Here is a 21,004-nt window from a genome sequence, read left to right on the forward strand (position 1 = left end):
GACAAATCAGCTTTAAAAAGATTTTTACTGGTATATTGAACATATGTAAACAAAAACAGGACACGAGCCTAATGTTTACATGACAAAGAATTTTGCGCCATATATATTGCTTATAACTCATATAACTCTACGGCTGATTTAATTTAATTTGATCATTAGAAATGCATTCCTAAGGCATTGTAAATAATAATCAAAGTACTGAAGTACTGTCGGGAGTTGATTTTATTGATTATTATCAATTTTAAAATTAACGATAAGTTATTTTGCCTGGCAAGTAGTTTCTAATCTGTATTTGAATTTCGCTCATTTTTTAAAAATGAATTCTCGAACTTTTCCGAGAATTTCGAGAAAACCCCGTATGAATCATGTTGTGTAATATTTAAAGATAGAATTAATTCCATCAAACTGTTTATCAGTAATCGAAATGTTTCTAAAAATTGTACACGTCTGGATCCAAGCAATATTGAACTCTAGTCTCGTTCAACCAGACGCTCGGCTGTCTCCGTTAATATCCGACAACCAAGAGAGACTCTTTGCTTGTCGGAGATTTACGGAGACAGCCGAGCAACTCTGGCGTAGGAATACATGCAACTACAAAAAAACAATTAAATTGTTCATGCTATATAACTATATGACTATTTTCAAGGTATTTATAGATACGTTTCTTTTGAAAAACAATGCTACAGCATACAGTGCACCGAATTTATCTATTATTTTCAAGATCTACGTCTTGTCAGCGGTGATGATTTGTGCTTAGGTCCAAACACTGTTTCACTTTCGGTTTGCCAGAGTAACTGCATAGGAGAGTTGATTAAAATCAACTCCCAAAAACAGACAAATAGAATTTGACCAAAATCGTGACCATGCCCCTTTAAATTTAGAAACTATATAGGCCTACGTGTATTTCTTGACCATGGTTTGGATATATCATCTCAATAGTCTTACAGTTAAACTGAAATGTCCATAAAATTTAAAATAAATTGTTAAAGCGTACAATAAATATTTTGAACATATTCTCTCCTGTATTTTCCGATTATCAGTTGACAACCAACCTCTTATCATCAAAGAATTCAATTTTAAATTAGATTTTGGTTTTGAAAATTATAATACTCAGTTATCTACTAAATTTTGACAAATATTCATTCACTAAACTAGTTTTGTAAAACAAAACATAGTTTACCCTTTGAAAGTGAGAGATCGCATGGAGTACTATAATGCGATATATTCGGTAAACTTCGAAATGATAATCAAATTGCTGGGGAATTTCACTGTTTTTTTTTTAGTGTTATATTATTTTTGTCATGGGGAAAAATGCAAAATGTAAGATGCAAGAAAAATATTTAAGATCATGGTATTACTTTTTACAAATACCAGACTAATCAAATGCCATATCTAGTTTTACATTACAATTTCCAACGAAGATTTCTTCTTATTTTTTAAAGTTCAAAGGATATAGCACTCAAAATTTCACATTCTAAATTTGAATGCACAGATTATTTTTAAGTTCGAGGAGCAAACTGTCTAAAATCATCGGACCTGGACCAAATTCGAACTTTGTCGTATCTCGTGGTTTAATACATGTATACGCAGTTTCAACTTTATATTATTATACATCCCTTCCAAATTTAGAGAGCGGAAAACGAAAATATTAAGTTTTCCATTTTTATAAGTTCAAGAAGCTTACTCTGTCAAAAATCATGGAACAGATTCGAACTTGACCAGTATTTTCTGGGAAAATACCTGTATATGCAATTTTTTAAATATTTAAACACCCTTTCAAAATTTAGAGAGCGGAAATTGAAAACATATTGTATCAAGTGCGACATTCATTTTGTTTACTTTGCAATAGCTTCGGAATTACAGGTTTTCAAAATTTGTTTTTTAACACAAATTTAAAAATTGTGATATAAAGTTTTTTTCCTAAGCGGCGAGGGAAGCACAATTGTTTTTACGCAATTGAAAGATGTATAAGACGAAGAATTAATGTTACATTGTACATGTTCATGATCTGTTCCGTTTGCTGTGGAGAACAAACAAAGCTTAGCGTCATCTTACAGTGCAATATAATACATGTATTGTTGAAATTTTGCGCTCAGCGATGCGAGTGTTTATATAAGTAATAGGGTATGGCGGTCGCCCGCTTGGACAAGTGGGTTTTCTCCTGATACTTCGGCTTCCCTCAACGCCAATGACGCCTTCGCGCTACATCCGTACCGCGTGCGAACGTGAGATATAAAAATGTTGTAGAAATTGTTTGTCAATAGCTGTAAATTTACTTTCAGATACTGCTCGAATTCCATTCATTTGATCTGGAATGATAATTAAGCTTATTTTCATACTACAGATGGCCACGAGATTAAAAGAAATCTTGTCCCCAATCAGAACTTACCAGAAGAGGGGTAGCAAAAAAAAACCCCAATCTTCAACCTGAAACCGTGATTTGTTAACATTATATTTTGTTATACTTTCATGTTAAATACTGAAATCTGATTGGTTTAGACGCAGTTCATAATCCGTTCTATTACCCTCAGCGTTAGCAACGCACTTAGCAACGGGTAACATTAAAAATTGTTACATGCGCGAAAATTATGCGCGTACGGTTCGCCGTAGAATTCACATTATTCCTATTTAAAAGCAGTTAAGTTTTCTTTAAAATTAAGACATTCAGTATAACAGTGCCTGTTTGGGAGGGTTCGCGTCGGTTGACAATGGTTTTCTCGGGGTGTCAATTTCAACTGTTACCCTCCCAAACAGGCACTATTTATATAGTGCTACAATGTTATGTAAATGTTTACTAACGAATACACAAATATGTTCCAATTAATATTGATTCACCTGGCGGTTAAGTGAGGTACTCGCTACTCTTTAGCCTCTCTGAATGCCATATCCATGGAATTCGACTAATTCGAGACACCGGGTATATCGGATGAGTGTTCGAGATGCCGTGGTTGAACTGTTCACGTGAAGTGCCCATATATACATTTACATCTATCTGCACGATAAATAATTGGAGGAAAGTTACCGGGATTTGATCAACCTGTTTTATACCCAAATCATTCATTTTTAAACTTTACCAAGTCATTTATATTGTTCACAATAGAACCGTTTGATTTTTGGTAGGACTTAACTATCTATAATTTGCATCAAAACAAGTTAAAAATGACGCTGGTTCGAATGAAATATGCATAGATTGCTTCGTCTGAGCTAAAAAGCCAGACAAATCTTGTTGATTTTAAGGAGCCATGGTTGACTGCCCAATAATGAAATGAACAGGGCTTTGTCACATTGCTGTTTGACACAACTACCCAAAGTCCAAGCTCTTGTTAAAATGGTTCTTAACAATTTAAGTGGGTGGGATTTAATTTGGTCAGTCCAAGGAAGGAAAACAAGCTTAGGGTACTTTTTAAAATTAGTTACATTGTGTAATTTGGCTAATGCAAACAATCATTTCAAACACTTATTCCACACTCAATAGGCCAACGCCCAATAGGTTTTCACGATAGTGGAGTGGTATGCATCATCACACTTGACTTTGCTGAGGCAGGCAGTATTATCAGCAACCCCCCCCCCCCCACTATTTAAATTGATATAAAAATATGAATTATCAAGACGTTGCCCCCCCCCCCCCCCACCCCTCCAAAACAAAATTTAAATTGATATAAAAATGAGAATTATCACCGAGTTGCCCCCCCCCCCCCCCCCCAATTTTGGATGAGTCTGCTTCCCCCTCCCCATCTTCAAAAACGATGATATGGCTGTGAGGTCCACTAAAAATCCGCTATATACTTTTGATGATAAAATTTATTAAAAAAGAAAATACATGAAAATATAAATGAGCTGGTAATTTATTCATTGTAAATCCTGCAACTGATATCCTGTTCATGAATCAGAATGACAAGGTCAGGTGGTTTAACATCCATTTACAACATTCTTTTTACTAAACTAATTCAAATCAGTAAAAAACAAATATATTCCTTTATAGGATCATAATAAAAATGATGATTGGTTACATGACTATTATCCAAATCAAATGTCTTTCTCATGCACACTCACAATCTATACATTTATTATCTGGAATCCTGCATGAACGAAGTGTCGATATCACTCATTTAATGGAATCATTGTGGTAAAAATGACATATTACATGTGTCAACTCGGATCTTTTTTTTCTTTATCAGTTCCTAAAACAGGCTTTTCTAGTTCCCAAAGATCAATTTTGTGATCTTTGACTGCTTTCTGAAAATTGTATAAATAAAAATATTATAATTTGGAACAAGTACAATAACTGTACTTGTACAGTTACAATTTAATTAATTTATTCTATCAACATCTTATGTACAAGACTACAAGTATTGCTAAAACAATAACAAATATACATAATGGCTACTTAATTTGAAATGAAATTCAAAGGAAAAAAATAAACTGACACAGTTTTTGCACGTTAGTGTACATGTAAAGAGTAAGAAACATACCTTGACGCATTCTTGATATACTTCAAATAAACCACTACATTCGTCTTTCGTGTTTCCCTTTAGAAATTTTTCAGAAAACCATTTGTTAAAACATGCATCATACTTTTCTTTGAGCTCTTGACACTCAGGACTTATGCTGTTCATTTTATCAGGATGATCAAGCAATATAAGCACAAGAACAATTTAGAGTTAGGGCTGATGAAACATGTGAAATGACATGCTTTACCTTTCACCGGAAGTGCCTAGCAACAGCCATGTATTTTATTCATTCGATAAAATATAGTTTATCGAGAAATGGTGTGTCTTGCAGAATAATTTCGTAATATGCAATGTAAAAACATATATGACGTATTTAACATTAGTGTCAATTTAAACTTGAATTGACTTCCAAAACAAATGAGTTTTTGATTATGTATATTAATCCGCATGTCCTGATGCCTAAAAGTGAAACTGAAAGTAGAAAAACATGCTGCAACGAAGGTTAACGTATTCCGTAAAGTTTTATATCAAACGATGCTTCTCATCAAAGGTATATCTAAATGAATGGAATACATTGATTTATGGTGTGTATGGTTTATATAGTTTAAATAAACATTACAAGTGTATTATTGCAGGTTCCAGAAAAACCAACATGGGTTACCATCGACAGATCGAAATTGCCAAAGGTTAGTTTCTGTTTTCTCCCATTTTCTGTCTCATTTAGTTCCTTTTAAATCTCACAAACATTAAGTATTTACTTTATGTATGTATGTATGTATGATCAAATCTTCATTACAAAACAAGTCTGTTCAGTCATTAACGTTCATTTACCCTTAATATTTTTCTGGTTAACCGTTTAATCCTCAGTGTATACTTATTTTGTAATGATGATTTGATCATACATACATACAGTAAATACTGCATAAGACCATCTTTGAACGGTTTTAACAGGATATCAGTGAGTCCAAACAAATCTCTAAATTGGTCACTATTATTATATAAACAAGACTAGTAATGATAAAACTATTTCAAAATGATCCTCATAAAACTGATGACATCATGCAACAACGATAACGTTGAGTATCCCCAGATGCACTATCAAAGCAAATTTATCGAAGTTAGGACCATTAAAAACTTAGATTTCACTCCTGTCAAAACTCTAACGATGTAAACTGGACTCCAATGCAGAGGGTCTCAAAGCACAGAAGGCAGTGTGAATTACACTTTTATTTGTATGCTTTAAAGTTAAGACTTCTATTTATACTTTCAGGAGCCAAAAGTAGATAGAGAAGTGGTAGATTTACTAGAACGACTGTCTCTAGTTGAGTTTAATAATCAGGAGGGAGTGGACCGGTTGACAAAGGCTGTGCATTCTGCCAATTTGCTGCATGCAGTTAATACTGATAATGTTGAACCAATGGATTCAGTTTTAGAGGATAGGTGATTTTTAACTATGCATGTCCTGTTTACATACCTTAAAACTACATTTTATTCAAACATTTTAAACAATTAATAAAAGGAAAAAAATGCTGTTAACATCTCTAAAATTACATGGCAAATAGTGAAGTTTATTAAAGCAAAGAAGCTGTTCAAACCCGTTTTATTTCTAGTTATTTTTTTAATTTATATTGTATTTAAGAAGATTGAAATTATCACAGAAAAAATTTGTAAAGATCCAAAGAGAATATTTTTGTTAGATATAGAGATAAATATATTTGAACATTTTGTCAAGTTAGTTCTTCATGCTTCTTGGTTTTTCTTATTTATATTTTGTTTTTTAAATTTTCAGAATTTTATATTTGAGAGATGATGTTGTAACAGACTGGAATTGTTTAAAAGATGTTATGAGAAATGCAACAAAAACTTTGGAGGATTACTATGTTGCACCACCAGGTATATGTATTGATATGAACATTACTATACATACAAATGTACAGTTATATATATTCATAATTATGAAAATTGATTATATCATTGACAAAAACATAACTGATAATTTAAAACACAATGATGAATTGCGAGTTGTAAATAATGAAGATAATAAAAATTGAAATTTACCTGCTTTTTTTTCCCCCAACAGGAAATATACCTCTAAAGCAAAAAGAAAGAGACTATGGAAACAAAACTTAGTGCTTGTTGAAATTGTTTTTATTTAAAAGGAATAATAATAAAAAAAAAATCAGCTATAAATTTCTATTGTTTTTTTGTGTGTGTAAATCTCTATTACAATCAATCCTGCCAGTTTTTGGCACAAAACAAATTTGTTTGTTCCTGGAACAGGTTAAAGCTAATCGCGTTATTTGCGTCAATTATGAATGATGGTGAAACTTTGTAATCTGCAGGCCATGTTCAATAATTTTTTAATACATTATCGGTGATATCGTGTGAAAATTCCGAGTGTAAATTCTGATTTCAAGATGGGAATTATTGTTTATGGATCGTGGAATTTCATGCATTTGTTGGATAAAATCATTTGAATACCTTTTGCTTTTTATGATGGTAAACTTTAATAAACTACTGTAAACATATTATATTTGGCATGTACGATATAGGGCGGAAAATGGTATTCCTTAGTGTTCCTATTCTTTACATATGTGAATGGCATTCAGCGATGTACTTCATTTAGCGGAAGCCACATTCCGCAAAAAATGTCAAATACATATACAATGTACCGGTAGTTTACACAGCCAATTTTTATACATTTACAGTATATCATTGACTGTAGTACCTTTTTTTTTTTTTTTTTTTTTTAGCAATTTTGCTGTAAAAATACCCAATAGCAAATCCTGTTAACAATTATTTTTCCTTTTATTGAAATAAGAAAAGATTGACAATGAAAGTCAAAGATGTTTACAGTACATGTATGTCCATGAAGTATGTTAGTGACATTACATCTTCAGTAGCTAAGGGTGTAGAGGAGCAGAGTGGATCGTAAATCCTTGGCTGTAGCGAAAATGGTGACATTACAGCGCAAAATGTTTGATGTGTGACGGTCAGACCTGTTCGAATACTGGCGCCAGATAGCTCAGTTGGTAGAGCACCTGACTAGAGATTCAGGGGGCCCGGGTTTGAAACCCGGTCTGGTCCGTCATTATTTCTCCCATCCCGTTACATTTGGTGCCGTGACCAACCCCTGGAACTGACAGGTGAACTCCTGCCAGGGGAAGAGCCTGTGTTTGCGATTTTATATTCTCACAATTTGATGCAAAATGGCTGAATTACAGAATTAAGTACTTGAGTAAAATAAGGAATCTACAGTACTTAATAAACAAACTGTACAGAAATAAATTTCTTAAGGTTTTGCCTTTTTATTTCAGTTTTTTAACTGATACATATTTGTACATTGTATAACAATCAGTCTTTATAACAAAAAATATACAATTTATAAATATATTTATAATTTACACTTAATACCAGTAAATTATACAGGCCTTTATCATTTCATGATTTTTATAAATAGAAGTTTTCAGTGCATGTGTATAACATGACTTGTACAACTTTTAGCTAATAAATGATCTTGTCAATTTAAATACAAACTATTTTCATCAGAAGATTGGTTTAATTAGATAATCTACTAATAAATAATGATTATTTCTCTTTCAGCAATGTACAGAGAGAGAGGAATAATTAAAACACTTTTTTATTAGAAATTATAGAAAAAAAGACTTTTAAGAGAGTTATATAAAAGTGCACTCGATGTGTTTTTAAAGTCTCTTCTTGATCAACCTCTCCAGTTTTCGGATTCTACTAGATTCCTGTTCTGAGGTTTGAGTTTGTAGGGCACTGTTCTGGTTCGTGTCACTATGTGTAGATCCTGCTGCTGCAGACACTGGCATTTTTGCTCGATAAATTTCTAGAATGTTGCTTTGCTCACTCCTCCGCAAACCCTGAGGACAAACAGGTACAGTCAATAAAAGTGCAAAAAAGGAGACCCAAAGACCGTATTGCTCACATGAACAACAACTTCATTTGAGCAAAGTAAAGTGTAAGTAGCTTTACTTTTAAAAAATACTAAACAAGACATATTCAAATGTTACATGCCAAACATTTAAAACATTAAATATTTGTACATCTTTTAAATCATTTGATTGAATTCAATCCATCCATTATAATCTTGCTATCTGTTATATTTTTTTTAAAATTTAAAATATATCAATTTTACGAATTAAATCTTGAATGTTTTCCAAAAGAATAATTACAGAAATTTTTTTCTTCTAGCTAGGTATCTTACGAAAATGTTTGGATGTTATAAGCTACTTGGTTCTTGAAAAAATGTTGTTATAACACCTTTCCCTGTTTCCGTTCTTTTGTAAATTTTATCTTCTCATAAAAGAGGACCTGATCATTCATCTAAATAAACTTTATAGTCCTTTTTCCAAGGATGTTATGTGCCAAATTTAAGTTAAAGGGGCATGGTCACGATTTTGGTCAAATTCTATTTTTATGTTTTTATTATTTACAATGCTTTAGAAATGCATTTCTAATGATCAAATAAAATTTGAGAATCTTTCGTAGAGTTACAATGTATAAGCAAGATACAGGGTTCACAATTCTTTGTCATGTAAACAAGGCTCGTGCCCTGTTTTTGTTTACATAGGTTTAATACACCAGTAAAAAATCTTTTTCCATCTTATTTGTCTATCTTTTTATTTATTTTAAGCATAGATAAACAGTTCCTAACATTTAACACATTCGTTTTAGGTTTAAAACTGAAATTCTTACTTCAACTTTCAAAATGTAAACAAACGCGTTGTTTACATAGCAAAGAATTTCAAGCTCTGTAACTCGCTTATAACTCAACAAATGTCCCCCAAGTTTCGGTTGCCGATTAAAAAAGCCTTTCTGAAGCATTGTAAATATTAAAATCTGAAAAATAATTTTTTACCAAAATCGTGACAATGCCCCTTTAAAATGGGCTCATTCATTCCAGAGAAGATGAAAATGTGAAAAAATTATAACATCAACAGCCAAAACATACAACCAACAAATTATGATCAGAAAAGCTTGTTTTTCTTTTTGTTTCAAGGGTTAGCTAGTAGTAAGATAAAAAAAACCATTCAAGTGGTTTATTACAATTTTTACAAAAAAATAAATATTGCTTATCAATGCGTTGCGAAAATTACAAAATTTCAGGATCTTATTTTTTTTTTGCTCAACCTTCCCTTCAAGTTTTTACAGTAAATTCCAAAACTAACCTTCATTTCTAAAACTTTCTGGAATTCATTCAGATCTGAATCACTGAGCATTCTGTAGTAGCTCTCTACAAATCGATGCTGGTCAGTATGTGGTGACATCACAACCTTTGATAATTCAAAAGACTAAATTAACATACTGTAAAGATATACATGTGTCGAGTCAAACTTGCTAAAAAAAACTTACCCACACACAAGTTTTTAATTCAGTCTTTAAAATTTTTTCTGAATCAGTTTATACATTACCTTAAGGATATGCTCTGCTCTAGTCATGCCTTTCACAACTATTTTTGTGTAACTATAAAAAAAAGTATTTTTACATAATCTATTAAATAAGGCACTAGCTGATACTTTCTTACAAGCATATGTACAGGTACATGAACATACTTTTTACAAACTCCTACAAACTATGTTACTGTACATAGAGCCCAGAATAAAAGGAGCTTCACAAGGCATGTTATTGTTCAGTGTCTTGAAGCCTACCATCATGATGATAACTGTTCTATATGTTAAATATGTTTTAAACTTATCTCAGTCATTTGAAAATGTAGATACATATATTTACATTGGTTTTAACAGATTACAACTGGTTTGTAATTACAATGTACCTTGTTGGAGCTTTCCTAACAACTTGGGATCCAAGTGACGGTAGATCTAGCAGAATTGTCTTCAGAGAATGGGTGTCTAGGAGCAGCTGTTAAGAAGACAAATTCACTTTGTTGCCAATAAAAACTATAAACTGATCAATGTAAATGTCCCCTTGTAAAGTACCGGTATACATGTATATTTATATAAACTATTACCCAAGAATAAGGGAGATTAAAAAATCATTGGGTAAATATAATTGATTTAAATCTAATATTTCAGTATTTTCTATTACCGGTACATCATTTGGAACATATATTTTTCAATGGGAACACACATCTTCTACCATTGTCAAAATCAATTTGAATGTGAGTGAAACTTCTAAATATGTAATGCAACATAATGTGAATACATGAGTGCTATATATTACATTGTATTTCTTGCAAAGAGCAATGTATTACAAACATAAAATGGCATATTCTGTTATTTTCTTACTTTGATAGTAAGATACAGTAACATAGAGGGAGACAACTACTGCAGTTTGAATACATATCATACCTGCTCTGCAGCCACTGTGCTAATGTTTTTACATTTAAAGAGATGACTGATGAACTTTGGGATAAAGGAACTGAAAATGAGAAATATTAAGAGAAATTAAAATGAAACATTCATTGAGTATAAATGCATATACACTGATATAGATATAAATCTGATTTTTTTTAATTACTCTAATACATGTACATGTATTATATGTTAAAAATTGTGCATACTTGGCAAACTTTAAACAAAATTGTGTAAAGAATTTGCGAGATGAAGCTAGGTTGTCCCTAATGACTGGTAGATTCTGCTTGAGGTGGCCTGTGAGGGCTGATATATAACCACTCTGATCTCCCACAGACTCAACCGATGACCAAGACATCTAAAAAAAAAAAGGAGGACTCATTACTATGGTACTGTGGACAGAGACATTAGAAAAAATGATATGAACTTCATGTAACTTCATTTAAATTCTGCATGAATACCAGTGTGCTATATGGACTTCAAAAAATTTACCTTGCTCATTGCTGTGAGTGCTGGCTCACAAGCAGTTTCTAAATCCTGCACCAAAAGCTGTATGCAATTGGATATAACACTGTAAAGAAAACGGTACATCTTGATAAGTTTTTGCTTTTAAAATAAAATAAGAAAATTGATAAGAATTATTTTATAAGCTTCTTATAGTCTAATTTAAGTATGATAAGTGGAAACTTTGATGAAAAATCTTGTTTTAGAAATATTATGTATAGATAGACTGAATACAGTATAAATCATGTGTAAACCAACTATAACTTGTTTCTATAAATAAGCTAGGTTATACAGCCGACATGTATAAAAAGTTTTTAGGTGTCATCCCCCTTTCATATACATGTACCTTGACCATTTACTGTGTACTTTTTCAGGGGAGTATGCAATTTACATTTGTTATACAATTTTGTTTGTTTGATTTTAAGTTATAGAATTCTTACTCTTTTTACTAACATGTATTGAGTATCCTCTTTTGCTGTCTCTGGTGTAACTGTGTGTGATTTTGACATTATGTAACCACTTAAGGTGATGTTTCATTGTGTGTAATTTTAAAGAGGATATCAGTAATTACAGTCATTTAATAGCAGTATGTACCATACATTCCAACAAATGTAGAGGTTTTCATGGCCAGTTGAAACAAATTATACTGTATAAGTTTCACGGTGATTATTTTGGTGAAAAATATCTCAGCAGTATTTCTATAGTCTTCCTCATTGATAACAATTTTGACCAATATTTAAAAAAAAAATATATTTATTTACTTGTGGAATGTGTCTTGCTCTGAGTTCATATCAATCTGATTAGAGAGACTGGGGTTGACTTTCTCTTTCAGTTTCTCTTCCAGCTGCTGACTGGTCTCCATGCAGTATTCAGCTGTACACAGTATGCTACAGATCCGACACTGTTCCTCCTCTGTAAACTTGGTGACCTCCCCTTCTTTCAGGATGCTTTGAATTAAACCGGACGCTGAGCTGATCCCTCCACTCTGGTTTGAGGCCCTTCACATAAAAAGATTTGTTTTCTTCAACAGTTTAAGTAACATTAATTGACATCCAAAACATATACAGCAAAACTCGGTTATAACGAATTTCAAGGGACCATAGAAAAAACTTCGTTATAGCCGTAATTCGCTATAGGTTTATAACCAATTCGTAAAAAATATTATAGCTAATTCGTTATAAAATAATTATGGGTTTTTCCGGCTAACAGTTTTCTAAACTATCGTAAGTTATAAAATTAGTATTACCGTCATATACAAAAAAAAATATCAATATAACCATTTCATTTCAATTTTCAAAAAAATACTATTTGAATTTGAGTATTTTATATATGCATCTTAAAATTGCATGTTTCTTCAATGACATTTGAAATGGAAAAAATTCGTTATAAAAATGATAAAATACGTTAAAATTTTGCCAGCGGGGGTCTTAAAATTACTTCGTTATAGCCGTAAATTCGTTATAGCCGTGATCGTAATATACATCAATTTACTATAGGTTTATATAAGAAATTTGCCGGGACATGAATAATAATTCGTTATAGCCGTAAATTCGCTATGTCCGTGTTCGTAATATTCGAGTTTTGCTGTAATACTAAGTCTAATTTTTAAGGTAACATAACGAACTTCAATGCCTGCAAGGAGTTTTCAATCTTATATCAACTAGATGTACGGTCAGCAAGCTCACAAATGATATATCCTCTGCTTAGGAAATATCAAAACAGGAATAATTCTCTATTAGAAAATAATAGATGCTTCCTTTCCTCATAGTGACATTGAACTTGCAGAAATGACCAAAGCTAAAGCCAAGACATATTTGCAGGTCACAAGCAATCTTTGTGTCAAATTTTAGCTCCTAAATGTTTTCCATTATAAGATATGGTCCAGACAGGAATTATGCATTTTTTGAAAAATGATCTTGAACTTGCACAACTGACGTTTGGTCAAGTTCATGACACATTCTTGGGTCATAAGCAATTTTTATATAAAATTGAAACTTCAAATGTTCTCCATAAGAACAGTATAAAGCAGACACAAATTATGAACTTTTTCTTCCAATGACCTTGAACTTGCCCATATGATCTTTGGACAAAATCATAACACACCCTCAGCAATGATTGGTGAAGTACGATGTTTCTTCATATAAAAGATATAGACCAGACACAAATTTGCACTTTTCCTGCCAGTGATCTTGACCTTGCCCAAATCAGGTCATAAACAATATTTGTGTGGAGTAAGAACTGCTAATGTTTCTCCATATAAAAGATACAGACCTGATATGAATTTTGTATGTTTTCTGCCAGTGACCATGACCAAATGATCTTGGGTCAAGTTCATGACACACCCTCAGGTCATAAGCAATCTTTGTGTGAAGAAACAATTGCCAATGTTCCTCCATAAGAAAGATATGGACAGGGCACCAATTTTGCACAGACAGACAGACAGAGGGACAAGGTGATTTCTCTATACCCCCAACCACCACCACAAAAAAAACTTTGTTTGCAGGGGTATAATTATCATTACTTTGCCAACTCTCTTTGAAAAAGTAACAATGCCAAACATAAAACTACGGGATACAATTTCTATACAGTAGAAACCTGTAAACAAACAATTTGTGTGCATGTTTGGAGAGACTTTGTCTCTTGTACTACATGTACTCACTTTGGCAAATTGTTGAGGAGGACTCTATTGGCGTATTCTCTGAGGTATTTTTGGAAAGTTCTAGTGAGATCAATCATCGGCTTGCCTGTGCTGAGCTGGGAACACTGGACCATGCACTTTTTGTAGAACACAAACAGATCAGCACAGCTTGGCAGCACATTGCTGCTCTCCTCTGTCTCCATTCTAGGGGTTCCCTGCTGCCTTAGATCTTCCAGAAACCGGTTTATTAATTCTGCTAGATTCCTACAAGATAGATAGAAACTATTGAAGCATCTTATTCTTATTTCTGGCTATACATGTACACGAAACACACCAGAATGTGCAGATAAGTTATACTCCCCTTACACCTGGTATTCAATTTGCCTACATAGCTAGTGTGTAATATAGGTAAGACAAACTGATAGTGTCCATGTACATTAAGATCATTTTATTTTGTTTAGTTGTATCAATTATCTATACATCATTTTTAGAATGAAGGTACAGTTTCTTTTATATGTGCCCTAAAACTTGAATGATACTAATGACATTGAAATAATGAAATTGCTTCAAACTTAATTGTTTTCTGCTAAAATTGATATTTTTCATGATATTTTTAAAACAGGGCAATAATGACTAAAACTTTCAAAGTAGGTAAGAATACTAGGAGAGAAATGAAATAACTGTTTTACACTGTATGTGCTTCGAACTTGAAGTTATTATAGTACGTGTACCAAAAATGGACATGAAGAAACATGATCAAGTACATTGCATACTAACAGTAAATGTACAAAAGTCTGCTCATCATATTTACCAGCATTTACGCTTTGGAAGTGATATTTCAGCAGTAACAGCAAAGGACTTACTTGTCTTGGGAATCAATGTAAATATTAAGGTGTTGTTCAAAGCATTTTGATATGATGCCTGTGAATGGAGAACCAGCCTGCTTCAAAGGCTCCTGAAAATTCATGAAGAAATGTCAGACACATATACATGTACAATGTACTATAATTTTTAAACTTTAGTATCTTTTAACAAGACATCCAAGGGTTTGAGATATCAAAGTTGATAAATTTGGCATCCTTGTTATACATAGAATGCTGCATGTTATTTTTTCTACTCATTAGAATATCCAATGTGTAATTCAAACACTTTTATTTTAGAATTTAGTTATAGACTGTAGATAAGGTGAGAAGGTATATATCCCATAGCTAAACCTAATACCATTATATCATCCACAGTGTTAATGAGTACAGTACCAGTAATTTTCTATTAATTTTGACATTTGTGAAACATCATTATTTTTAATACAGATCAGATGTAATCCAATAAATGCCAGTCAGTTGGCTAGTTTAAATTTGAATAATTTATCATACCTTTGATTCTTCAGATGAACTCATTTCTTCTTCCGATTCTGTCTCGAAAGGATTTGTAGACTCTACAAATGGGTTTGAAGACTGTGTTTGGGGATTAGCTACTCTCCCACTCTGAAACAAAAGTAGCACATGTAGCTGTTTCATAAATGCTTGATGTACATTTATATATTTTGTCTGAGTTATGTGAAAAGGTACATGTTCATGTTAAATGTAAATGCAAGTGATCCAACTCATTGTGACATCAAAAAGTATTAGATATCATTAATGTGATACATGAATTAAGAATTGATTGTAAATATGAGAACCTCCTACCTGTGCTTCATTCAATGTCACTCCAGTAAATCTTTTTGCTATCAAAGCTTCAAAGTTTGTTGTTCTCTGGATTGCAAAAAGCAACAGTTTGACATCAATCTCATGTGTTCTTCTTCCCATAATTCTGGATAGCTCTGACCTACATGTACCAGGGTATTAAACACATTATACATGTTATAAAACAAAACTAGGTAGTTCTAAGAATTGATATTACAGATTTTACTCTATTTCAATGACTGAAAATGTTTAACAAGACTTTTGGAACTCATTACCATTTTTTCATACAATTATTTAGAGCAATACAAATATCTCATCATCAGAATTTAAAAAAAGATACCTCGTTAAATTGCAGAACTCAATACAAATTCTTTCTGAAACTTCCCAAGCCTCTGGAAACAATGGACCAAATTTCTCTTCAAAATCTACTAATGTTCTTTTTATCCATGCATATCGTCTGTCTATTTTGTCCAACCAAGCAACCTGTTAAATCATGTAAGGTTTTAACTTAGTATTCAATAGAGCAGGTACTCTCTCCATTTATGCATCCATTTACAGCATGGCAAATTCATTCCCTAAGGCACTAACATTATACAAAATAAAACAGAAATCCCACGATACATATACAGTAAAAAGACTTTTAGTATGAAAACGGATAAAGCGAAGTATCAAACATAAGGAAGTTTGTGGAGACCAAATTGTTAACAGATTCTTGTTTTCATTTATAATGAACTCGGATTTACAGATATACATGTACATGTAGTGCATTGATTTTGAGTCATGTAGAAATGAAAAATTACAAAATACATCCTTTAAAATAAATTGTTTTATAGTTATAAAAGTTAGCAATACCAATTTACATGATTACTAAATACTATGAGATAATTCTATATGACATAAATACTTAAACACTAACTACTCCCATATACGTCAGTTTTGTCAATTTACAATCAGATAATTTTAGGATCCAAGCAAAGTATGGTAATTAACAAGTCAAATACGACAATAAGCACTTATGGTAGTCATGTTGAAAAAACATGTACATGTAATATGAAGAGCAAATTTACAATACTTATACCCAAGTTTAACAAAATCATAATAAAGATATGCAAGATGTTGGTTGTTGCAAAATTAATCTGCTAGTCCCTAAGACTTCGCTGGAACCCTGTTTTACCGTAATCAAGTCATAATTTACATGTACTGGTATATAACTTTTGGGAAAAATAAGCGAATTTTTTTTTTTTTGCTGATGTAAATTTCAACAGTTCATCATACTCACTTCTTCTTTTTCACCAAATAGGACCAAATATTCAGATAGCTGAAGTTTGACGAACCATGCAAGAAGATCTTTTTTTACTTTGGAATCCAAAACATCAACAACTAAGCAAGCTTCCTTCAGTTGTCTTTGATTGGAGGGACCATACTGTTTTGAAAAAAGAAGACAGAGATGATGACATGTAACCCATATTTTAAAATATAAACCAACTGACTTAAATAATAACAATATTTTTAGCAAGCATTCAGTGTTGTAGAGAAAAATTCACCTTTGCTCCAGCTCCTTGAAAAGCTTCCTCAAAATCAGCCAGAATTTGTGATCCCAGATCAGACTGAATTGACTTAACTCTTCAAAAAAAAAAAAGGAATCTCATTGAAAATAAAACTAGATAGAGATACATATTTATACAAAAATCTAATATTTTGTCTAAAAATAGTTGTCCAAGTGATATGAAATTTGAGAGATAACATTAATCTTGCAGTACAAATCGATTCACCTGTCAGATAGTTCTTTAATTTGAGGTATTTCCATGTATTTCTGAAAGTGTTCCAAGACGTTCTGAACTCCTTGGAGTAAATTTGCAACTTCTCCATATTGTCGCCTCTTGGATAAATTCCTACAATCAAAATAATCAGTTATCTTACTTGTGTGAATAGTACATGTTGATGGCTAATTAATAATCAAAGGCCGGAACGGCCACAAAGGCGTCGAGCTGACATTTTCTTTTATATAGAATTATATCAATAATTTGACTTTCTGTACTGATATATATAGTCGTTTATCAAATAATATTAGAATAAAAAAGGAAAAAAATTACCGGTACTTTTTGTGCTGTTTCAAAAAAAACAATTATCAGTATATTTCGTTATAAAATAGGTAGTGATGAGTTTATAATACAATAACTTATCATGGTTACAAAAATCGAAGAAATTTCAAAGTTAAAAAAAATATATTATTTTTTTTCTGCTTTAAAAAGTCTTTGCACATTTCACAGGCTCATAATTTGAATACATTAACAGTGTGTCCCTAATTATGATAATAAAACATACGTTTATTAATTTCAATTCCCGTTTGAAACAAGATTACCTATGCTATGGTTGTTTACAAACAAATCCACAACACGTGCTATCTAAAATGCTCGACCAAACCAACTGCATTATCGTGTTTATTTTAAAATTAAAATTGCAACAAAATCTCTAGATAAGTTTATCTCTTACAATTATTTTGGAGACCATGCCCGATAACAAATACATTTACATATCAAATTTTATTTCTATCGGGCACAGTCTCCAATCAAAATTTAAGCGATAAACTTAAATAATATTTTAGTGAATGTTTACATTGCACCTTATTGTATTCATCCGCCATTTCTTGATTAAGCAAATTTATACTAATGCAATGAGTTGTCAATAACCAGGGAGGCAAAGTTGGTTTTTTTGTATACGATTTAGTTGAATAAAAGGAATACAAATCTTGTAATATGTTTAATACTTCAAGGAACTTATTTTTTATGCGCATTAAAAAGGCGGTGCAGTGCATGAATTTTTGGACGATTGCCAATCCAGACGATCGCTAGAAGGCTGCCGAGCATTAGCTCGACGCCTTAAAAATAAAACACAAATGTCACCAATCTCTCTCTTGAAAATACTTACGAAAGAGAATCCACACCTCCCACTAGCATATGTAGATGATTAAGTGTTGTAATGGAGCTAGTCAGATTCTTTTTGGCATGATCTAGTTGTTTTATATCTCTAGTTATTTCTTTCACCTAATTAAGATGAATGAAATGGTTAGTCTTATCATTTCTTTAGTTTCTCCTACCCCCCATTTGTAGACTACTTAATGGAAAGAAAAACTACACATTATTAAAATTTCTAAACATAAAAGACCATGAGTTATTATTTATGATAATTCAAGATGAATCATGCATGTCACACATATATGACATCAATGTTGAAATGTAAAACCAACTTCTCACCATTTCCTCTGATTTGTCTGCCTTGTCTTTGATCTCCTTGATCTTGGAGAACAGTTCCTGTATTGCTCGCTGTGCTTCTTCCAGGGCTAGCCTGCCATCCTCTCCGGCATTGGTTTGGCCTCGAACCACAGACCGTATCTCATCATCTAGTTTTCTGAATAAATAAAATTTAATGAAGTGGAATATCTAACTAATGTTCAGATTTTGTAAAAATGTTGAAGAAATTTTGTTGAATTTAATAAATTTAAGGAATCACCCTGAGTATATTTGATGCACATTTTCACATACAGAAAAAGTGTATAGATAAATTAAAATGCACTTAATTAGTTATTTTTAAATACATTTTCATCACATGAAAGTTCACCTTATTTTCATTCTCATTTTACCAACCACATCGTCAATGTTCACAAGTGACTGCTCTGTAGGAAATAATGTGTTGATATAGTCTATGGGATTAAAATCTGCTCTATCCAAGGGATCATCACTAGGAAGAATCTAAATTATAAAATGGAAAAACAGTTGATATAATATATAAATAAAACACACTGAATTAGTGTTTTATTTAAATAATTTTTAAATTTTAAAGGCAGGCATACAAAATTTGTTTACGCTTTCCAGATCCTACTTTATACTAAACAAGTTGTCCATGATCTTGGCTTCAAAGGCCAATATGTTGCTCAAACAAATCAAAATTAAAGTACTGTCTATCTTTATCACAGTATGACATATTTTTATTTAGCTTTATACTCTCTATGACTACCACATGAACAGAACTGATAAATGATTTTATCTTATACATCTACATTATACTTTAAAACCTGAAAGAAAGAGTCTTTGCCTGAATGGTGCACAGGTAAAGTACCCAAGACACATACAGTCTGGCTTCCACTGTTGGTAAAATTTATATAAGTCAGAGTGTTTTACAAGTTACTGATGTCTAGCACATGGAAGATGTATGAAAACATTTGATAGAAGTAGTTTAGTGTTTTGAGAATCCATCCAGGTTTTAAGGATTAATGGGCCAGAGGCCGATCACCATGAAACTCCAGAGTAATCTTGTAAGGTTAAGTAAATTGTCTGTATGAATTAATAAAATAGCCCTTTTGGGAAGACTCAGAGCTGAACCAAAAACTCCAGACTGATGCAGAGCAGACATAAAGAGTAGACACTGATTTCAGAAATAGATCCTAAAAGCAAAAGTGGGGTCCAGTCTAACCAACAGACTTATAATATGATGCCATACTTGTAGACTGGGCACACAGTAATTACCCAGTAGTTTTAACATTGGTTTATGATTAGAGTAGGCAAACAAATCTAAAATTTTGTTCCCTCTTTCCAAAAATTAAACTATACTGTCTCTGTTTAAATCTCTGTTCATTCCAATGGTCACATTGTTTACATATTATTTATATTAAATCATAGAATTATTGCCATGATTTCCATTGCTATCACTGACAAGTAAGTTTATATTTTAATTAACCCTTAACCCCTTAATGCAACCTTTGACCTTTTGAAAATCAACAAAAAAGCGATGGAAACAATAACCAGGGAAATACAATAACAAATTTAGTTCTTAATTTATATCCTGTAAGCAGTTGAACATTTTATCTATATTAAAAACTATTTGTCTATCTGTACCAAGCAAGAAAAAAAAATAACTATGTTCTAAAGATAGCAAAACAAGCTGTCCTTGCAAAGTGGCAGTCATAGAATACACAAATATGTATAAAAATTCTATCATACACAGTTGATATAGCAGTTTTGGAAGGCTAACAGGTTTGTGTTGTGATGCATCATTACTTCATCAATGTTCATGTGATGCAGGTAAACAATCAAACAAGAATATGACTTAATTTTGTAAATTATTACTGCTTATTACATAAAAATGATTTTTTTTCTACGAAATAAATATTCACTTAAAACACCTGTTCAATGACTTCCTGTATATCAGGTGGGAAATTGAGTAATACGTCTAATTGATCATCATCTAACACATCATCATCGTCAACAGTAGCCATCTTGAAATGCAGACGACCGGAAGATTTGGCGTATTTATACCTATTTGACCATTTCTTGAATTTACTATTTGTTTGTTTTGTGAATGACTTTTCAGAACAAATTCATTATTTTAGATGTG

The 21,004-nt window shown here is 32.0% G+C and overlaps 2 protein-coding genes across 4 annotated transcripts; one reads left to right on the forward strand and one right to left on the reverse strand.

Annotated features, from left to right (window-relative positions):
- Positions 1–4,846: 4,846 nt before the first annotated feature.
- On the forward strand, positions 4,847–6,641 carry LOC128188951 (glutamyl-tRNA(Gln) amidotransferase subunit C, mitochondrial-like). The gene is made up of 5 exons (XM_052860286.1): positions 4,847–5,001; positions 5,087–5,137; positions 5,722–5,891; positions 6,241–6,344; positions 6,532–6,641. The coding sequence occupies exons 1-5, from the start codon at positions 4,939–4,941 to the stop codon at positions 6,579–6,581; spliced, it is 438 nt and encodes a 145-aa protein (XP_052716246.1). The 5' UTR covers positions 4,847–4,938; the 3' UTR covers positions 6,582–6,641.
- Positions 6,642–7,743: 1,102 nt separating this feature from the next.
- On the reverse strand, positions 7,744–20,924 carry LOC128186664 (vacuolar protein sorting-associated protein 53 homolog). Of its 3 annotated transcripts, none has more exons than XM_052856501.1 (20): positions 20,793–20,924; positions 19,232–19,362; positions 18,868–19,021; positions 18,542–18,657; positions 17,386–17,505; positions 17,158–17,236; positions 16,893–17,036; positions 15,954–16,096; positions 15,617–15,755; positions 15,305–15,415; positions 14,795–14,886; positions 13,953–14,195; positions 12,055–12,291; positions 11,282–11,360; positions 10,999–11,147; positions 10,787–10,856; positions 10,252–10,337; positions 9,890–9,941; positions 9,647–9,751; positions 7,744–8,338 (listed from the first exon to the last, which is right to left on the reverse strand). In XM_052856501.1, the coding sequence occupies exons 1-20, from the start codon at positions 20,883–20,885 to the stop codon at positions 8,156–8,158; spliced, it is 2,526 nt and encodes an 841-aa protein (XP_052712461.1). In that variant the 5' UTR covers positions 20,886–20,924; the 3' UTR covers positions 7,744–8,155. The 3 variants fall into 3 exon arrangements, with proteins under 3 accessions (XP_052712461.1, XP_052712462.1, XP_052712463.1); XM_052856502.1 differs by having other exon boundaries at positions 18,542–18,650; positions 18,861–19,021; XM_052856503.1 differs by having other exon boundaries at positions 20,784–20,897.
- Positions 20,925–21,004: the final 80 nt, after the last annotated feature.

The sequence above is a fragment of the Crassostrea angulata genome, chromosome 6, assembly GCF_025612915.1.
Source record: "Crassostrea angulata isolate pt1a10 chromosome 6, ASM2561291v2, whole genome shotgun sequence".
Lineage (NCBI taxonomy): Eukaryota > Metazoa > Mollusca > Bivalvia > Ostreida > Ostreidae > Magallana > Magallana angulata.

What these genes read in the sequence shown, in the direction of transcription:
- LOC128188951 (XM_052860286.1), top strand. Translation starts at nt 4,939, where the DNA reads ATGCTGCAACGAAGGTTAACGTATTCCGTAAAGTTTTATATCAAACGA. An exon ending in ACAGATCGAAATTGCCAAAG is followed by an intron (nt 5,138 to 5,721) that starts GTTAGTTTCTGT and finishes TTATACTTTCAG; the next exon opens with GAGCCAAAAGTAGATAGAGA. An exon ending in TTACTATGTTGCACCACCAG is followed by an intron (nt 6,345 to 6,531) that starts GTATATGTATTG and finishes TTCCCCCAACAG; the next exon opens with GAAATATACCTCTAAAGCAA.
- LOC128186664 (XM_052856501.1), bottom strand. Translation starts at nt 20,885, where the DNA reads ATGGCTACTGTTGACGATGATGATGTGTTAGATGATGATCAATTAGAC. An exon ending in ATTAAAGAACTATCTGACAG is followed by an intron (nt 17,237 to 17,385) that starts GTGAATCGATTT and finishes TTTTTTTTGAAG; the next exon opens with AGTTAAGTCAATTCAGTCTG. An exon ending in TATTTGGTGAAAAAGAAGAA is followed by an intron (nt 16,097 to 16,892) that starts GTGAGTATGATG and finishes ATGATTTAACAG; the next exon opens with GTTGCTTGGTTGGACAAAAT.